The 21,707-nt window shown below is 38.0% G+C and overlaps 1 protein-coding gene across 4 annotated transcripts in view; it reads left to right on the top strand.

The window, feature by feature from the left end:
* Positions 1 to 21,707, top strand: part of RELN (reelin) — a 354,155-nt gene that overhangs the window by 214,661 nt on the left and 117,787 nt on the right. For all 4 annotated transcript variants that reach the window (XM_089524577.1, XM_089524576.1, XM_089524579.1 and 1 more), the window contains 6 exons: positions 2,585 to 2,713; positions 3,872 to 3,981; positions 7,240 to 7,306; positions 8,094 to 8,327; positions 8,944 to 9,105; positions 13,654 to 13,890. In XM_089524577.1, coding sequence (XP_089380703.1) covers positions 2,585 to 2,713; positions 3,872 to 3,981; positions 7,240 to 7,306; positions 8,094 to 8,327; positions 8,944 to 9,105; positions 13,654 to 13,890 — 939 coding nt within the window. The remainder of the gene's footprint in view (positions 1 to 2,584; positions 2,714 to 3,871; positions 3,982 to 7,239; positions 7,307 to 8,093; positions 8,328 to 8,943; positions 9,106 to 13,653; positions 13,891 to 21,707) is intronic.

Genomic DNA, 21,707 nt, shown 5'->3' on the forward strand with positions numbered 1-21,707 from the left:
TGATTGATTGATTGGTTAAACTTCATGAGTAAGCTGCAGTGACTTCAGCAGAGAAATGTCCACTGAATATGGGTCAATATTCTAGTTCAGTGTACAGACTTCTCTAATATTATTGCTAAGGGCCACAAAGCTAACTAGCTAAGTTTTTAAAATTTAGATTAGCTTCTGCAGACATCCTCTATGCCCCGTGGAAACATACATCCCATCTTTTTACTTTCCAGGCTCAGTTTTACTCCTGCTGACAATCACCTACTCCCTTGATCATATTCTAGCAAAAAAATAAAAAGGAGGAAAATTGCCTCTTCTATAAGTCTCCAAGGGCTGGGAGTCTGCTTTCAAATAGGACACAAGGGCTCCCTTCGCTGTTTAATATTTTTTTAAGAAACCAAATTTTTCAGAGCAAAAAATGGACTTGCAGCTCATTCCAGTTTTTCTTTTTCCCTTTTTTTGGGGGCGGGGGTCATCTGTGTTTTACTGTGTAAAAAAACCACAAGATGATGAGATTAATGGTGTGTGTTTTTATAATATTGTGCTCACTAGAGACCTAAAATTACAACAGTCCTTTTAAAGAGAAGCTCTTTTTGTGGTACATGTGTAAGCATGATTTTCTGTTCAATTATGGGGGTTTCTACTACACTTCTTTCAACTCACATAATGCCTTAGGCACAGGTAGTTTGTTTTGTTTAATTAATTTTTTAGAAGAACTACTAATTTTCGATAAACCTCATTTACATTTCAAAAATATTTTGGCAGTACACATCTCCTGGCACACAAAAACATTTTTTTATAATAGCACTATCATGTCATAAATGTGATTGTTGAAGAGTTAACATGTCTCATAAAGATGAGACATCTTAAATTTAAAGTACATACCGTATATTGAAGAACTACGCAGATAGATATTCTTTGAGTAAAGGCTTATTCCAAGTGATTATTCTGAATTGAATAAGTCATGATTTTGACTCAAACTGATTTTTAACTCTTCATTTACAGCATTTAAGATGGAGTTATTAGAATTTATGTTTTTCAAAAGGTTAAATTTATGCTAATATTTCCTAAATTAGTTGAACTCTTACAGGATGAAAGAAGGCTTATACTTCAGCTCATGTATATATACTGAAAGTATTTCATTTTTAATATTTAATATTGATTGACAATGAATCATTACAGAGGTCAGGAAGAAGTACATTCATGTTGAAAGAAGGCATATATGCACACATAAAATCTACCAAATTATTCTAGGTTCAAAGGGTGTCAAGAAATTCATTTCTGAAATTCTGCATTCCATAGGGCAGAGGATATGCTCAATCTGTGCAGTTTTACCTGACTGCTAGGTTCCCACATATGCATGTTTACTTGATAAGGCATGAGCACCTATCTTAGCCATTTAGTGAGTGTGTGAGGAACTCAGGAAGAATCTGGCTGCGATTATCAGTAAAGAGTAGTTGTCTTGTAGTATTTCAGCTTGAGCAGTGCTAGTCAAATTGGTGGGTTGTAGAAGAGTGCTGGTTCCTGAGCCATCTGCTACCAACTCCTGGTGAGTTCCAGGAAAGAAAGAAAGAATTGTAGCCAATGGGCACAAATATAGTGCTGGTCCCTTGCACTTTGATTTGTTAGAGCTGACGTTTTCATTGATTCATTTAGTCTACTGTATATCTGGCTAACAATTGAATTTAAATCATAATGGGGAAACAATGGTTAATTGAGAGATTATTGCAGTGAGCTGAGAAGAAAGGGACTTCATGAAGACAGAGCATGCAGGGAAACAATTATGTTATCTGTGCTAATGTGTGAATTGGCTCTTACAGAAAATATAACATGCATATGACCTATATACACCACACCTACCTTAACACATTAAAGTGAATCTTGGAAAACAATGAGAAACCATCCCTTCTCCAAGTCTGACTAATGTGTTCTAGGATTAATGTCCACAGTTGTTTCTTTTTGTTCCTAGCAGGCTATGCCTTTGAAACTCTTGGAGAGGCTGAATTCAGTGTTTTGATCAAGAAGACAGTATGCCTCCTGTATTTGTCTACTTCTGTGGAATATTACAACTTGGCCTTTTATGCCAGCTAGTTCTGTATTTATTAAATATAAATAACTTAACTCAATCTCCAGCTTGGCCTACTGACCCCTCCACAAAATGGTTTGAGAAACCTATTAACAGAAGAAGCACATAGGCTCTTCCTCTCAGTTTCCCTTTAGTCTGGCCCTTGTTTGACACATCAATACTGCATCAATCCTCTTTGAATCCAGTGTAAAAATAACAGCCTGCTGGGTAAGTAAGGCCTGCAGACACTGCCCTCACAAGCCATCAGCTAAATACTTTCTGACATGGATTGCCGCGTTGTCTTTTAGCATACAGTGCTTCATGTTTCCTTCATCTTGAGTGTTTGGCACTAACAGGCATTTGATACCTCCACGTTGCACAGGATGGAGCGGATCAATTATTTAATATGCTATGTAAAGCTTTTACCTGTTCCTGCTACAAATGCCAATTTAGTACATTTAGTGGTGGTGCTGGTGCTGGTGGATTGGAGTAGCTCCATTTTATATTGCTATTTTTTGTGTGTGTTGCCAGTGTCAGTTTGGAGTTTTCCACCAACCACGGCCGTACCTGGTCATTACTCCACTCAGAATGTCTGCCAGAGATATGTGCTGGGTCCCATCTTCCTCACAGCACAATCTATGCCTCTGAAAACTACAGCGGGTAAGGACATTTTCTTTCCAAAATGTGTCTGACACAGTTATGATGCAAAAGTACATCGTTTTTGACTCTGAAAAGTAGTGGAAACACTGCCCCGAAATTACCTCTTATCTCTGACAAACAGAGAAAGGCGACTGAACATGTTATACTATGTTGGGAACTGTTATTTATATCTGGTTGTTTTCATTGTATGAAGAATGCCTTCTTTTTCTGAAATCCCAGGATCTTTTGGTGTGTGGGTGGTGTGTGTGCCTTCAAGTCACCTGTCATTGTATGGTGATCCCATGCATTTCATAAGATTTTCTGAGGCAATATATATATATATATATATATATATATATATATATATATATATATACACACATACTTGCAGGTAGTTTTGCCAGCTCCTTCCACTGAACTGTAGGCTAAAGCACTTGGTATTCATTGGTGGTCTTTCATCCAAATGCTAACCAGGGCTGCTTTGACTTCCATGATCAGATGGGATCTGGTGCCTTTAAGATATTTTGGCCCTTTCTTGGTACATTTCTAAAATATGGATTTGCCACCAATATTCTTCTGCTGCCCTTGAACCATATGAGCTGGATCAACATTTGCCTTCCTGAACCAGATTCCTTCCATTTGCAGAAGAAGTAAGGTCTGACATTGTTCCCATTAGACAAAGAAGGGAAAGTGCTGCTTCTCATGCTTTTGTAGACCCCTCCTCCCCAAAATTGGAGCCTGTCGCCAGCTACAGAATCCCATGAGTGAAACTGTGGATCCAATTATATATTTTCCTCCCCAAATTTCATATTTCTGAAGATCCTATTTGTATATCAACAATGTATTTAGAGAAGTCAGGGTTTTTTTCCCCAGCAGTGATCCTGAGAGACCTTTCAAGATAAATTTAAAAGGAAGTAAGAGTCAGACAAGGATAATGGGGGAGGGAGGAGAGAAGCAAGACTAACAAGAGATGAATATGTGCAAAAGCACATAAAGGCTCTTATGACAATATTGAACCATATTTGTATATAGTTTAAACCATTATGATCCTCAGATGTTGTTATATGATTTGTCACTCTGCATAAATGAAGTGTCTACCATTGGTTTAAGCTCAGCTTTTTTGTAATTTTAAATCACCTTATAACTTTAAAAGCATGAGGGCTCATATGTTTGTTTCAGGTGGAATCGAATAACTATTCCCCTTCCAAATGCAGCCTTAACTAGAGATACCAGGATTCGATGGAAACAAATGGGACCAATCCTTGGAAACATGTGGGCAATTGATAACAGTTAGTAATATTAATTACTATCATAGTTGTCTGTCACTTGTCTCTTCTCTGTGCATGCCCTTGTATTTCCCAATATTATAATTCTGCTTGAAATTTGAATTTCTTAACTATTCTTTTTTTTTTCTAACATGCTTTGTTGCTTAACTGAGGCTGAATAACAGTTTCCAGTTAAAATAAACCACTGAATAGCAAAAAGGAATTAAATAAACTAGACAAAATATGTATATAATCAAATGAAAGAGATAGAAAATATCTTCTAAAATCATTTCTGTTGTAATGGCCTGCTTATGGAAGTAATTTCTATGTTGTATGGTTCCTTTTTAATTTTAAATTAAGCACATGGCTTATACTTGTGGGATGCAGAATGCCTGTTAAAGCTAGGCCCAGATGTAAAGGAGACCAGCACTTAGGAATTGGTCCCATACACTGACTCACTGTTCCTTTCCTCTCACATATGAACTGTGTATTCTTCCCTCAGGCTTCATTTAAATATTGTCAGCCAGGATTGCTAAAATTAATGTTGATTTACCTCAAATGAGGGATCATGCTGGTGCATGCTGTTTGATTGCTCCTGTTTGGCTCCTACTGACAGCACAAGTTGCTAAATAATCCAGTGGACCTTGTCCATGGCTTCTTTGTCATTATTTCCAAACTGGGTTATATGGCTTGTGCCTTTCTTAACAAGCCAAAATCATTGATTCTTGGATTATGTTTCTGGCTTGTTTAGAAGGAACAAATCAAAGGTTGCAATTTAAATGCTATCTTAAATGAACAATGGAAAAGCAATTTTTAGTTTCGTTTAGAAAAGTTTAGGAAACTGTTCAGTTTCATTTTAATCTCAGTTAAGTGGTCAGAATTAATTTCTTTGAACAGAAAGGTAGAAAAAAAGTCTTCATAATCTTGCAGCCTGCATCCCATCCCAAAATCCTAGTTAGTATATTATAATGCATAAAAGCAATGTAGACTATACCCTAAAAGATCTCTTTCAAAACCAAGAAGGCCATCATCAAAGATGATGATGGGGGCTACATGCACTGGCCAAAAGGTCCATGTTCCCCCTAAGCCTGGCATCATCCTGTGTAGATGACATAAGCCAACAGCCTTGGGCCAGGATCGGGCAGACCAGATGTTGGTCCAGTGAATCTGGACCAACCCTGGTCCAACCAGCTCTTTTGTAGTTATTGTTCTGTACCTTTAAGACATTTCTGATTTATGATGACCCTAAGGCAATCCTATCATGGGATTTTCTTGGCATGATCTGTTCAGAGGAGGTTTGCCATTGCCTTCCCCTGAAGCTGAGAGGGTGTGAGTTGACCATGGTCATCTAGTGGGCTTACACAGCTGGGAATCAAACTCTGTTCTCCAGAGTCATTGTCCAACACTCAAATCCTACACCACACTGGCTGTCTTCCTGATCTAACAAGACTGGCTGTTTTTTTGCAGCAGAATTTCTCCGAAACTCTGCCTTGACAGTCAGTGGACCAGACAGCGGTGAGCCTCCTTACCTGCTGCCACTGCCACTATTTTCTGTGAAGGCCCCCAACATAACCTGTGATGTTGGAAGGGGGTGTCTGGCCACATGCATGAGGCTAGACACTCCATTTCTACCCTTATTGGTTGTGGTCGGAGGCCTTCACAGAGAATGGTGGTACTGATGGCAGATGAGGTAGTGATGCCAATGGTGGCTCCATGGCATGGCAGCGGATAAGCATCTGAGAATGCCAAGAGCAGTAACAGGCTAGCTCCTCAAGCAGGATACCAGAGGGCTGCCCATGCAATGATGACAACAACAAGGAGGAAGCTAAAAATTACAGTTTAGGGGAGAGAGGGAGAAAGAATAACATACTCTATTTCTTTAAATTTCCGTAAAACATATTCATGGAATAAAAGAATTGTAGTTATGCAAAGTATGCTCCACAATGAAATATAAAATGGACTACTGTGAAATATCAATAGCTTTTACTTCATTCTTATGTAAATCTAGATTTTGATCCTGAGGTTCGCTAAAATAAATTGTGTGGGCCGTTGTAAAGAAATGCTTGCATCATGCCATGTCACTGGGAAAGTAGCCTTTATTATTGTTTTTAACAGACTGTGGTCCAAAAGCTGCATTACTGAACTGTATTTTCTTTAACACAAAGTTCTTGAATGAATTATAGCTGCAATCCTAATCGCACTTATCTGGAAAATAATTCCCATATAACCCAGTGGAGCCTATTTCTTAATAGACATGCATAGCATTGTGCTCTCTACCTTCTGGGTTCTGGGAGGAAAGCAACCCTAGGAGGAAAAAGTGTACAGAGATATTATGAAGTATAATAATAATAATAATTTATTTATAGCCCGCCTCTCCCCGAGGGATCAAGGCAGGTAACAACCATAAAATATCACAAGGACATTAATTAAACATAATTCCCTAACCCTCACTTAAAAAACAAAACATCATAAAGTACAATCAATATACTAAAATCAATCTAAAATTAAATGTCATTAAAATGAGGCATTGTGGGATGAGTTAAGCAACTCCTGTTATGAAGCACTATTACTGGACAAATTCCTATTGTGTGTTGTGAAATATTATTTCTTTTGAGCAAGGGGGGCATTGATGAGGCATTCAATATTAACTTCAGTATTTAAAAATAATATCAGTGCTTGTGATTTCAGATTATAATGATATGGCAAAAATGAAAGATATTGACATTAAATACATACAGCTTACACAGTATATTGTAATTCAGAGGGTATTCATGAGCATGTATAAGGATAAGTTACTATGTAAGAAAATTTTACATAACAATCTCAATGTTTTGTGTATTATTAAACACCTGTGTTTAAAAACCAACTAAATTTTATTGCAGTCAGGGTGATAGCTGACAAACTCATCCCTATGTATCTGTGGGTGCCCTCTGTACCTACAGGTTCTGCATCCACAAATTCAACACATCTTGAAATTTTTTTAAAAATCCAAATACAAGCCTTGATTTTGCTGTTTTATATAAGAAATACCATTTTACTACACCATTATATATAATGGAACTTGAGCATACATGGATTTTAATATTCACAGGAGATCCTGGAACCAAATCCCAGTGGATATCATAGGCCTACTGTATTTACCTTTAAGCCATCCTTTACTTGCTTCCACTATAATACTGTTGGGAATAAATGTTGACATTATGAACTCTGTGTGCCTGCGTCTCCTTTGCTTATTTTTCTTCAGCTCAGAATTTCAATATAATTATTTTGCTTTCTTTCCAGTTTACATTGGGCCATCTTGCCTCAAATTTTGTTCAGGCCGAGGACAATGCACTAGAAATGGTTGCAAGTAAGTCTGATAATAAATCATTGATCAGTGTATTTATGCTTTGTCTCTTATTCTGTCCATTATTCTGTTCTCTTTAGGGCAGTCTGCTTTCTAGGATTGATCTACCTCTTGATAATGTAGATGGGATCTTTTCAAAATGACAACTGAGGCACTCTTTACATAGCTAGACCGAATCCATTGGTAGACAACAGAGGACTCCTGGGCTTCTGTTAAGAGATTCATTTGTTAACTGAGTGACTTTACAGATGCTATGTCATTTAAGTATTTAAAATTAATTTTTTAAAAACCCTTACATTGAATGGGTGTAGGTTTCTCTAAGAAATAAAGCTGTTTGAAACCATTTTAACTGCCATGAACCAATGCTATGGAATTATAGGATTTGTTGTTTGGTGGGGCTCCAGAGCTCTCAGACAGAGAATGCTAAATATCTCACAAAACTACAGATCCCAGAATTCCTTTGCATTGAGTCATGGCTGTTAAAGTGGAGTCAAACTGATTTATTCCTGTAGTGTGGCAATAGCCTTTGTCTCCAACTGCAAGCTACTGTGGTTATTTCTTTTTTGGAAATGGCAAAGGGCTTGGCTTACTGCTTGGGAGAAAGCAGGGGGGGAAACCCCTTCCTTTTCCTCTGAGTAGTGAATGTGAAGCCAGAGCCTGATCTCCCTTGGCTTATGGGGAAATAATGTGCATGTTTTGTATTCTGCTCAATCTGTAAATATTTAAATTTATTTATTGAATAAATTTAATTTGCTGGATATAAGATGTTTTTATTTTGGTTTTACTACAGATGTGATCCTGGCTTTTCAGGACCTGCGTGTGAAATGGCTTCTCAGACCTTCCCTATGTTTATCTCTGAGAGTTTTGGCAATTCTAGGCTGTCTTCCTATCACAATTTTTACTCTATCCGTGGTGCTGAAGTCAGCTTTGGCTGTGGAGTTCTAGCAAGTGGCAAAGCCTTGGTTTTTAACAAAGATGGAAGGCGTCACCTAATCACTTCTTTTTTGGATAGCTCACAGTCCAGGTAAATAAAGATGAATGGAAACAACACAGAAATAGAACTAATCCTGAACAGACTAGCATTTGAGTAACTCTACTACATCATGTATTACACACATACAACCTCTGTTTGGTAAAGAAGCACATGTGACATATTATTAGTCTCTTAATATGAATTTTGTGTAGTTTTTGTTAAATGAAATAAATGTCTTTAAAAAAAAGTCCTTAGCTTTATCTGCATTGCTAAGTATTTAATATATTTTGGAGGAAGTATTGTGTGTCTGACTTTGCAAACATGCAGCATTAATATCAAAAGTGAGTATTGGAGCCAAGTACTAATTAATTATTTATGAGGTTCTATTTATTTTGACAGCTTGTGGCAGCTGATTAGATCCATTCGATATCCCCTCCACCCCTCCAGTTCCTAATAAATAATTGAATGCAATAATGATTGGCATTTTAAAACAATATATGCCACATTGCATTGCTGGACTGAATAAACAATTTCAGCTACACAAAGACCCCATAAATATTGTTTACCTAAACTTGTCTAGATTTTTAAGATTTAAAAAACAATAGCTTTAGGAAGTGAGTGCTGTATAAATTTCTAATTTACAATGATTCATACCCTTGTTAACTAGATTCCTCCAGTTCACTTTGCGTCTTGGAAGCAAATCTGTCCTGAGCACCTGCAAAGCACCCGACCAGCCTGGAGAAGGTGTTTTACTGCACTATTCATATGACAATGGGATTACGTGGAAGCTATTGGAACATTACTCCTATCTTAATTATCATGAACCAAGGTACATGGATTGTTTTAATGCAGAATAATGCAAGTGCTCCTATGATGAAGTGTTGGAAACCCACTGGGTGACCTTAAGGTGAATCATACTCTTTTGGCGTCAAAGAAAGGCAAAGGCAAATTAACCCTGAACAAATCTCGCCAAGAAAACCATAGGCTGGAAATGACTTGAAGTCACACAATAACAACAGTTCTCTTTGAACTCTGGCAGGTCACAGTCCAGAAAAGTGGCATACACAAATACACAACAAAAACCCAGACCAAAAAAGCCTACCAACAACAGCCACTATTCAATTTTGTAACAGAGTTCCTTTAGTAGTTAGTGTTTTTGCTGGTTCGACTCAGAAGCTTTATACTCTGCTAGAAATGGTCTCACCCATGTGCACTTGTAATGTGTTCAAATATAGGCTATTTAGGTTAATTGTTGAATCAAGAGGAATGTGCTTGATTCTAATGAGATGTTAATGTGCAATTGTCCTTGTTTTTAATAAGACAAGTCTTATACACAGACATTTACTGAACTATGATTATTTTTGATAAAGGTTCCTTTGTGTAGTCCCCTTTCTTTTCTTTTCTTTTCTTTTCTTTTTTAGAATGTTTCCTGATGAGTTTTCAAAAATATTCATATTTTGTGGAGTAAAACTGCCAGCATAATTTATGTGGCTATGCTTCCACTTTTTTATTATTGTAAAAAAATACACTACTCTAAGCATGACAATGTACAATGATACTATTTAACATTATAAGGACAATGCCAAGCCCTGCCAATGTGACACAGTCAGCCCCCAGTATCCACGGGGGATCCGTTCCGGACCTTCCTCCCACGGATACCAAAATCTGCGGATGAGTCCTCCCTCCCTCCCTTTCTGAGGCCTCTGCCCTGGGTTTGGCTTTGGGGGCAGTTCGGAGGCGATGGCTGAAGGGGGTGGATTAGAGGCAGAGGCCAGAGGGAGCTGGGGTTGGGACTGGAGCTTGGGTCTCAGGGCCTGAAGGTTTGTTCGCAGGTGTTGGGTCGGGAGGGGGGCCTCCAAGACTCAGACCCAGCACTGGCTCCCTCTGGCTTCTGCTTCTGAATCACCCCCAAAGCCAAGCCTGGTGCAGAAGCCTTGGTGGAAAGTGGGGGGGAGAGAGGAAAGAAAGAAGGAAGAAAGGTTTAGTCCAGCCTTTTCACCTTAATATGTTAATATCCCTTGAAACATGAACATTTCCAGGAAACAAAGGTTGATATATAAAGTATGGCAACTGATATAAACCATATAAAGGATGTACACATTAAATGGAAGTGATCCAGTACATGCACTGAAACAGCATCTATGGACATGGCATAAAGAGCCTTAGTTTTCCTCTTCTCCTGGAAGCACACAAATTTGTTACAGATGCTGTTCAAGTGGCCACAACAGAGAAGTAAGCTCCATGTGAGCATGCCTGCCATGTCCCCATTAGCTCTATCACTTGACACCATACATGTTTCTAGTGGTGGAAACAGGACTGTATTCAACTATGTGGGATCTTCTAGGCAAAGGTGATCTTTCAACAATTAGAAATGAATCAGGCTCATCATGTTTGCTGATAAGAGCAATTGAATCTGCTGCCATTTGACAGGAACATTTTTGTCTATAAAACAACCATCACTGTTGGACATTAACTATGCACTTATATTGAGATAATATATCCAAAACAAAGGGCTCAACTTTTTGCATGCTCTTTTTGTGTATTTACATACAAGAACAGTGGTAAGAACACTTTTTGGTTCTGCAACAGAAAAAAATTGGGCCAAATTCCTCTTCCTTTGTCTTCTATAAGGTAGACTGATGAAAAACCATTTTAGCTTTTCCTTGTCTCTCAAGGCAATGATGAAGCTCTTCCCCTTGTGCAAGTAAGAGCAGAACTAAAATGTGATAGCAGATATGACCTAACAGTTTTGTACTGCAGTCTAGCTTCTCTTCTTAGAATAAAGGTGGGTGAAGTCTAGTCTTGGGGCTGCATGTACCCATCCCAGGCTGACCACTCCCCTTTAATGTGTACTTTCTGTATAAGATCAGAAATTAACAATATTTCTGGATACAAATCATACCTCTGGGCTACCTTACTTTTGATCAAAAGAAGAGACCAACAGTGCTGTCCCAGTACTTCTACATCCTCCAGGAACAACAATCCAAGTTTAAATTTACCCTGTGTTTTACCTTTTTAAAGCACTGTTTTTCATGATGTAAGATATTTTGACAGCTTGTGGTCCCAGAAGAAAAAAATTGGCCCCCATTCCTGGCTTAGAAAATTTACAGTGTCACTTTATACATATCTGCTCAGAAATAAGGGCATTCAATGCATTAGATTTTCTCTCCTCTAAGTGGTATAAGATTACCACTTGCCCTGCAACCAATGATATGAAATGTTATCCTCTCACTGTTTAAAAAAAAACTATTTATGAATATCCTCTTTATTCCTAGTACCTGAACAGGATGAAATATAGTATATACACTTTCTGAAAAGTGCACGCTAAATCACAACAATATAGAGACCAGAGCATTTTTATTCCTTAGAACCACTCCTTATCGTTTGGATGATTTTTCCTCCCCCACCTCAGTACTTCCAAAGTTACTTGTTCAGTGGCACCGTTTGATGTCTTCTTGCTAATCAGCTAGCTAGCACATTCACTCTGCAAAAATAAATGTGATATCACAAGATGCTTTGAATGCATATATTAAGGTTCACAAATACAGCTTAGCAAGCACTTTTTAATGTGCTGCTTTTTGACATGAGTGAAAATGCAAATCAATTTTGCACATACAGGAGGAATCAAAGATCAACAGCACATACCTTGGGTAATCATAAAGCCCAAGCAAGGGAAAAGGAAGGTGTGTGATGTTAAATGTATGAATTGATTCCCCCCAACCCTGTCACTTCGTGTATCGGCTTATTTACACATCCTCTTTGAAGAAGAAAGGGAAAAGAAAACAGAGTTCACACACACAGGCTCAGCAGGAATACACTGGAAACCCTATTTCCAATATTTAATTCTACATTGATGGAAACTAATGCTCCTTATGTAGTCCTTCCTCACATTTTTTTTCTTGCATGTTGCATGTGGGCATCTGGTATTATTGATTTATGGAACATGCACGAAGATGTCATTGCCATGGCAATTAATGTATGCTCCCTGTGGCTGTGTACTGTAATTGCTCCTGGAAATTCGATATTATTCTTAATTTTCTTCACAGTTTGTCAAGTACAGGTTTTGTTGTCACAGCTGCCATGAGAAATCAAGTGGCCTTAAAGACAGTGGTAGACTCGTGGGACTGGCTTGCAAAATAAATCTACAGGCAATAGAAGCATGCACACAGTCCCTTCCCATGGTGGGATGAATTTTTATCTTGAGAAATGAGCATTTTCTAGGGATTGTTCTTCCAGAAATAGTGAGGCTGGATATACAATTAATTTTATATTACTATAAAAACATATCTGAAAATCCATTGTTTAATCAAAGAGTGAAATGTGTGCTACATACTGTGACCAAACACACATTGGGCATTAAAATAGATGCAAAGGGTGCTAAATAACCTCTCCCAGAACCATGTGGGCATCTTTTTAAAAGAAAAATAATGAAAAATTGACCTCAAAAGCAGCGACTGAGGAGCTTATCGCTTAGCTTATTACTCACCTCTACTGATTTAAATTTCAATTTGGGCTGCATCCTGATCTTATCAGAAGGTTTTTGCAGCCCAAATACAGCCTGGGTACATCCCCGCTTCCAGGACTGCTCTGGCGGGCATTTTCTTAAGCCGAAAAACTCCCAGATCAGAAGAGCCGCACAAGTGCTCCTGGAAGCAGGCATGCACCCAGACTGTATTCAGGTGGCAAATTCAGTGGTAAAAGTCTTCTGATAAGATCAGGACACATCCTGGATTGAAATTTAAACCGTGAGAGGTACGATGAATTGATAAGCCAAGCGATAACTCCTAAAAGTGAAAAGAGCTCCCAGAGGAAGGTCAACTTTTGCTCCCTTTTGTTGAGTAAAAATCTGCCCATCTGTTTGCTGTTTGTTTTCCTGGTGACTACCTCTTCAGGAGGAGGCCACCACTGCAGCAAACAGCAAGCGCACCCTTTAGATACTCAGGGTGACACTTAATGGTTTCTGTATCTTTGATTATATATTATTTTGATTGCAAATTAGATTGTTTGTGTTAAAAAATAATTTTAATTTTTTTTCCCTAGATAGATAGATAGATAGATAGATAGATAGATAGATAGATAGATAGACAGACAGACAGACAGACAGACAGACAGGGGAAGAAGTATCCTCTGAATACAATAGGAAGCAGAGATTAAATGCTAAGTCTGATATTTGATAGATATATATGGACAAAAGAAGCAACTGCCTTAGTCAAAGCCACAACATTGGAGTTTGGAGAACAAGTTTGAAGTGAAAAGTGATTTATTTTGTCGCTATTTGAGGAAAATGTGACAGCAAGAGATCATGGATGGAATCATTCAAAACATTTCTTTAATCATGCCAGTGTCAACAAGTTTGTTTTGTTTCTGTTTTTTAAAGGATCATTTCAGTGGAACTACCAGAGGATGCAAGACAGTTTGGCATTCAGTTTAGATGGTGGCAACCATATCATTCCTCTCAAGGCGAGGATGTATGGGCTATTGATGAAATCATCATGACTTCAGTGCTTTTCAATAGCATTAGCCTAGATTTCACTAACCTGGTAGAAGTAACTCAGTCTCTTGGATTCTACTTAGGAAATGTTCAACCTTACTGTGGCCACGACTGGACACTTTGGTAAGTAATTATCGTCTTGTGTTATAGACAAACATTTCCAAAGCAGTGTGTCAATATATGCTTATTTACTTGGGTATAAGTCCTAACCCACTCAGTAGAAATGATTGTAAAGTAAGTAGGATAGGACACCAGGTCTTTCAAGTGATCAACATAACAGCATGATTGCTGCTGTGTATGTCCCATTGAGTGCTGAAAAGAGCTAATTGATTTTCGCAAATAACTCTCTTCCTAGTTGTTGTTCATTAGAATTTTCCCCTGGGCACGCAACATGAATCACAATGTGTTCACTGACCTGTATGTAATGAGGGGTAAATTTTACACTGCAGTGCAGTGTGATTTATGCTTGATGATGAGAATGTGCTCACATGGTTCCTTTGCCTGCAACATGTTGGAAGTTTATCCTGAACTGATTACAGATGTAAATTAAAGAATAATTAGCTGCTCTGATTTCCTTCACTTGCAGTTAATTCATGCAAATTAAAGGAGGGTGATGGGACACTACCTGATACGTTTAAAATGCAATTAATAAAGATTATCTATGTTCTGTACTACTGTTATCTTGCTTTAGTAGGACTTAGGTTCCAATCAAAAGGCATGATGCAAGCAAACTTAAGCATTTCTAAGACCTGATGAAGAAATGAGGCTCTTCCAGGCTGGTTTAAAGAAACATGAATTTTTGTGATATAGCTCCTTGGGTTTTGTCAGTTTTTATAGCGTCTATATCCACTTGTTCCATTCTTTTGAGGGGCTGTTTATTGGATCTGCACCATGGCTCTTTCAAAAACAGGCACACAGTTTGCTAAGGCTGTCCTATGGTTTAAGCCTTAAACATTAGTGCGGGGGAATACCCCTTAAACTTTAAGAGGTAATTTTTCCACACTAATTTTAAAAAAGATTTACTTAGTGTTATAGTACAAACGTGACATTTCACTCATGTATTATAATCTAAGAAAAAAATAAAAAAGGGGAAAAGAGAAGAAGCCCTTTTTGTTTGGATATGTTTTAGAATTAGAAAGAAACCCACTTGATAATAGGAATAAAAAGCTGGTGCTGGGAATTGTCATAAAATATCTAGCACAACAGAAATATCATTTGGGTTTTAAAAAAAAACTGAACGCTCCAGCAACAAATAGTACAGGTTGAGTATCCCTTATCTGAAATGTTTGAAATCAGAAGTATTTCAGAGTTAGGAATTTTTTGGATTTTGGAATACACAAGTAGTGTAGTACATACCTGTATTGTACCTGGGAAGCTGGAGAGAGAGGTGGGGCTGGAGGATCTGTGAAGGGGTGATAGGTGTGGATTTGTGCCAAGTACTATGCTTGAATTGTCACCATTTCACAGACCCTGAGTCTCTCTCCAGCCTTACATCTTTTTGCTGATGACTACCTGCTTCCACTTTTGTAGTTTTTTTTTGTTTTTTAATTCGATTTTATTTATTAAAAACACAAAACCATGCAAACCTACAGACAAAAAGAGACATCGTACTGAAAAACACTTCAGTACAATACAAAACAAATTACTTTGAACAGTATTAAAAAAAACTTCCTAAACTTCATCTTTGTACATATATATGCATCCCTACTGATTAACCAATAGGAAACATATCTCATATTCCTTCTATCTAACAGAATCCATATTTTCTGTCATTTCTATGTTTCTCAACTGTAACAGTTCTATATATAACCATCCTTTCTCCTTTTGAGAAAATTTATCACTAGTTTCCAGTCCGCTTTTGAGGTGACTGCTGGGGCACTCATGCTCATTCATCTCTTGTGTCTCTCTCCAGCCTTGTGTCTTATTCATTTGCTACTTGTGTTGTGTATGAGATGCAAGGCTGGAGAGAGACTGGAATATCTGAGAGACAAAGAAGCAGGATTGTCACCGCCATTCTCTCAAAAGCAAAGCAACTCACTGTATCAAAAATTTTCAGGTTTTGGAGATTTTCATATTTTGAATTTCTGAATTAGAAGTGCTCAACCTATACAACCTTCCAAGCATTTGACCCATCTGAAGGAGCCCGCAGTTGCTTTTGAATTGATTTTTCAGTTATTGTGGTGATTTTGTTAAGGCTGTGAATAAGGCACATTAAAGTGTGCTTCTGAGAAACCATAAATTCCAGTGTAGCCATATATTCTTTCACATCATAACCTAGATATATTATAATGAAACAAAGCAATGTAACATCAGAATAATGGGTCTTGAATAGAGTGATTCACTTATATTATACTGTTTCACTCACATTTTAAGGTTTTAGTTCACAGTGTACAATATTTGCATATGAATACAGAATTAGCAGTACCTTTATGTACAAGTATTGTTAAGGCAACAGGGCTGATTTCTGAAAAGTAATATTTTTTCTTAATGGTAAGCATCTACATAAATACATTGAAAAGTGTCCTGATTCACATGTCAAGAATTTAACCATAATAACAGCAATGTTGTAGTGGTTTGAGTGTTGGACTACAACTCTGGAGACAAGGGTTCAATTTCCAGCTCAACATGAAACCTACTGGGTGACCTTGGACAAGACACATCCTCTCAACCTCAGGGGAAGGCAATGGCAAACCTCCTCTGGATAAACCTTGCCAAGAAAATCCCACAATAGGTGGTTCACCTTAGCGTCACCATAAGTCAGAAAGGACCTTAAGGTCACCATAAGCAGAAATGAATGGACATAGCTACAACAAACAATAGTTTTAATTTTACAGCTTTCATCATCACCAAAAAATTATCCATGTCCAATCAAATATTTACTTTACTATTGATTCACTATGTATAGGTCATTTGCTTTGCAAAAGTTCAAGTGTCATGATTATGAGGAAATAGTAAATAATGATACAGTTGCCCCACGGGCTCCAGGAGCAAGTGCCCTGGGACTTTTATTAACAAGTACATTCTGAACAGCCTGATTTCATTTTCTGATCATCTCTCAAGCTAAATGGAGTTGACTTATTCGAGAAGAACACAGAATGCACTCTGGCAGTGATAATGAGGCTGTTGGAGCTGCATTAAGCACTTTAGTAAGGACAATGGAAGTACTCACTGCTCATTAAAATGAAACAACATAGCCAGGCTCAAACTGTTTGCATCATTTTAATCAAAGAACTTGAATGAAAGGCCTTTAATGCTATTGTTTTTCCCTCAGATGTCTTTAATGTGAAGTTTTTTTGTTGGTTCCTTTTTTGTTTTGAGGTGTGTGGTTTTTTTAAGGCCAAATCGGAAGGTAAAATTTTCTCTTTTTCTTGTTTTGGATTTTCCTTCTTTCTTTTTTAGCCTATAAATCCAAGTCAGATGCAAATTGCTTTACAAACCTCTCTTATTATTATTACTTTCCCCACCTTTCATTGAATTATACAGACAAAACTGTGAACATTACATTATTGGTCTGTTTAAATTTCTTTGGGTGCTTTGTGAAATATACACTATTCTCTTCACTGACCTTGTGTCTCTCAAGGGAAATTTTTAAAATGTATATCAGGTCTGCACAAATGGCTGGTAGTTAAATTAATTACTGTTGGTTTCTCCCAGCTGTGAGTCCATTTGCTTCTCATTTTCTAACTTATGACTTTCCATGAGCATGGATTGCTATGGCATAGTGACTGTTCTACTGGGGATACTCTGACAATTGCTTTTTCATTAGAAGACCTGTAGTCAATATGCTATAAATCATTTTACAACATGTCATTTTAAAACACAGTTTTCTGAAGGGGGAGAAGTATTGTAATTAAATGCTAGGTCTCCCTTTGTAGACATGAACCTGTAAACAAAAATCTATTTCTCCTTCAAAATTTAAGTCCCGGTGTTTATTAAAGCTTTTTCTATCTATTTATATATCTGCTGGTGCACTTCCTTTCCTTTCAGGTGTTTGATTGCTATAAGTTAATTCATACAATAAAGTAACTTGTTGCATTGGTTTATATGTAATATAAATATGTAGAGTGGGCAACTTACACCAAGGAAAAGATCACCATTCTTCATTCTATATGTATAACATGTACAAAGTCAAAAGGGAGTTATTCCCTATTTTGTTTGTTTGTTTGTTTAGATGGAGATGTATTCATTTATTTTAAGAAACATGAGGCATTTATAGTTAAGACTCTGATGACTGCAAGATCGGCAGGTTGGCAGTTCAAGGCCCAAGTGCTGCATGACGGAGTGAGCTCCCATCACTACCCCAGCTTCTTCCAACCTAGCAGTTCAAAAGCATGTAAAAGTGCAACTAGATAAATGGGTACCACTTGGGTGAAGGTAATACTGCATTCTGTGCAGTCATGCTGGCCACATGATCACAGAGCTGTCTCTTTGGCTTAGTAACAAAGATGAGCACCGCCTCCTTCAGTGGACACGACTAGATAAGCATGTCAAAGGGGAAACCTTTACCTTTTTATAGTTGGACTAACACTGGATTTAGCCAAATATTTGCAATCACCATGACACATTGCTTACATGGGCCATCCAGGTGCAAAGTATCATAGCTAAATTATGTTTATGCAGGGTTGTGCTGCCCCCCATAATACCGTTTTTTAAAGAATATTTCTCTTAACATAAGATTTGATACCACTCCTAACTGCACTAAAGAAGAGTCTGAAAAGTCTAAAATTTACAATATGAATATATTATCAGCCATTTACTTTAATGGTTGATTTGGTAATGATGGGGGGGGGGGCATTTGCATGCATTTATCCGGTGGTTCAGGTAAATACACTAAACTTTGCACAGACTATTAGCTGATGCTATTGCTTGTGTGAAGTTTCATATATACATTGCATCCCATAGAGATTAATCAAAGTAGATCAGATATGACAGGAAAACTATTATCTCCGGCAGAAGGATTGAGTTCACTGTGGAGAACTGGATTCTGCCTGTTGGGTTAACATGGAAGGCTTGTTTCATGCAATTCATCTTTATCCATGTGGGCTCCCACTGTTGCTTGAAGCAATGGATTTGAACATGCTGTAATTGAGAAAGTCCCACTATGCCTTACCAACAACAATTACAGGCTGGCATTTACTCGGCTATCATTCCCATGTGTACCAATTAGTCTACAGTGCTTGCAGGAGGACTGATTACACTGGGAATACCCAGGGAAGTTGACTGTTTTTGAGCATGCACATCATTTAATTAAATGTATAAGTAGAATCAGTTCCCTGAAGAATGTTTATAACAAACCTCCCCTCAATTTGATCGCTGTTCCTTGATGATGAAGCCAATATATTATGCTACTTTCTGACAATGTTGAAATTGATTGAAAGCATATGGGGGGGAGTCACACAAAGAAAGAGAGCATTGGGATTCTGTCCATAAAAATCATCAGTAAGCAGGTACTCTGGAGAAATACTAGAGGAATAAGTGGCGAGGGGGAAAGAGCCAACATCTTTAATGCTACAGGCAAACTGTAAGAATAAAAAGAACCTATGAAGAAGCTCTCTCTCTTTCTCTCTCTCTTTCTCTTTCTCTCTCTCTCTCTCTCTCTCTTGTGTGTGTGTGTTTAAAGACTATCATATTCAATGCAATCCTTGCAAAAGGGATCTTTTCAAAATAAACAATGATCTATACAAGAAATAAAGTAATTGTTCTTCCCAGCCTCCCCAACTACCTACCATAAAACAATTTCCCAACAGCCTGATTGTTTTCCAACAGGTTTAATTGTTTTCCAACAATAAAAGTTAATATTTCCTAGATATGTAATCAATGCATTGAATATAAGCAGTTAGAATACAGTGCATGAAGATGAGCTTCTTGTTGAAGGTTGAGACACTTTTTTTAAGTCTGTGCATGGGATTATACATTCACTAGTTGTAGGGAGACTGAACGGTGAACACAAATAATAGAAAACTAGATTGTTAATCACTCTGATCTATTTTAGTTGTGTAACTATTCTTCTGAATTGTTTTTGCTCTCATAATTTTTCCTTACCTTTTTCTTAATCCAGCATAATGATTTACTGTATTTTTCTTACCTGTATTCAGCAAGAATAAAACCTTGAAATTTTGCAGCTGGATTTACTTTGTTGGTGATACAAAGTCTATATAACGGACAACACATGTTTTGTGTATACTTGATGTCACTTAATATAATTCTATATGAAATTAGGGAAGAAGCTCAAAGCTGTCCATGTACAAATAATGGAGAACTAGAAAAAAATGCAATACATCTCTTCCAGAGCATGGAAGTAATGATGTTACTATATTGTTCCTTTTGGAACAAACTAGCAATCAACATCAACAGGAAAATAAACAAACAACAAAAACCACAAAGGGAATATATATAACTTCCAACTTACCAGTTGATGGTTCTAGTTGACCAATAATTCAACTTTCTCTCATTCATACGCCATACATCCCAACCTATTATTAGAATAAATGCAACTAAAATACACTTTGACTTATTATTCCATTCTAATTTTCTTCTAATCCTAAATCTTCTATTTCCTTCCATTCTTTCTCATATGTTCAATAACTAACATGGTCTATAGGGAATTACATTTAAATCAGGTGAGTAAAAGGTAGTTCTGGAGCCGCATGCAGCCCTTGATGGTGTATTTATACCCACCCACCCCCCAGGTTCTTCTAGACCACTCTTTTCATAACAAGCTTCCAGAAATTGTGATTCACCTTTTAAATAGATTACAGGCCCACTTTCTAAATATTTAGCATTAAAAATTACCAAATTTTCAAAACCAGAAGGAGATTTCTGGCCACTACACTGCCCCCCACCAGCATTTGAATAAAGGTGGCATTTTTGGAAATTTAGGCTGCTTTTTAAGGGTCCCAGAAACAGCAAAGTGCCCCCAGACCCACTGAAAGAGCCTACTCTCAGTTTAAATTAACTTCCCAAGCTCTGGTCTCTTGCTTTTTAAAGCATTTTCTAACTGTGTTCTTAGTTAAAGGTAAAGGCTTCTTCTTTGACGAGATTGTCTAGTTGTGTCCGACTGTAGGGGGTAGTGTGTCATGGCCAGCCAGGCTGAGGACTCAGAAGACTCAGAGGAAGAGGCTGAGCCAGGCCCTAGCTCTGTTATGCCAGCTCCTGCAGAGTCGGTGGAGCCAGGCGCTAGCTTTGTTCTGCCATCTCCAGCAGAGCCTGTGACTGAGCAGCCCAGCCTCCCCCCTGCAGAGATTCCAGACCTGGGAGACATAGAGGAGCAAGATGAAGTCATACCTACCTTCAGCCAGCGAAGGACAGAAAGGACGTGCCTCCATTAATCCAGGAGGTTATACAAGAAATGCTCAGCAATCACTAAACAGCTGTGATTAGGAACTGGGCCAATATAAACAGGTGCAAGACGCCAAGCTTCTTTGTCAGAACCTATCTGCGTTCCCTGGCAAAAATGTCTTGCTCTGATTCCCTTGGACTTTGTTGCTTGCTACCCCTGCCTCCTGGACTACAGATTGACCTGGAACCCTTGACCCTGGAATTGACTCATTGACCTGCTCTCTGGAATCCTGGACCCTTGGCTTGCCCCCTGACTCTGCTCTATTGGACATTGGACTGGTACTCTAATATTGGACTTGCTTTCTTGCTGCTGCAAAGCCCTTGTATTTGTTTGCTTTTGAAGCTGGTCTCAGCCTTTATCAGCAGTCCGTTGGCTCCTTTCCCGGACACAGTGTTCATCTCTGTGACTAAACAGAATGTTGTTACTTTCCCACCGAAGTGGTACCTGTTTATCTACTTGCGCTTTTACATCCTTTCAGATTACTAAGTTGGCAGAAGCTGGGACTAGTTACAGGATCTCACTCTGTCACATGGCGCTTGGGTCTCAAATTGCCAATATGCCAACCTTACGATTGTCAGAGTCAGTGTCTTAACCACTAGGC

The sequence above is a fragment of the Sceloporus occidentalis genome, unplaced genomic scaffold (assembly GCF_023333645.1).
Source record: "Sceloporus occidentalis isolate IW3139 unplaced genomic scaffold, rSceOcc1.0.p SCAF_5, whole genome shotgun sequence".
Taxonomy (NCBI): domain Eukaryota; kingdom Metazoa; phylum Chordata; class Lepidosauria; order Squamata; family Phrynosomatidae; genus Sceloporus; species Sceloporus occidentalis.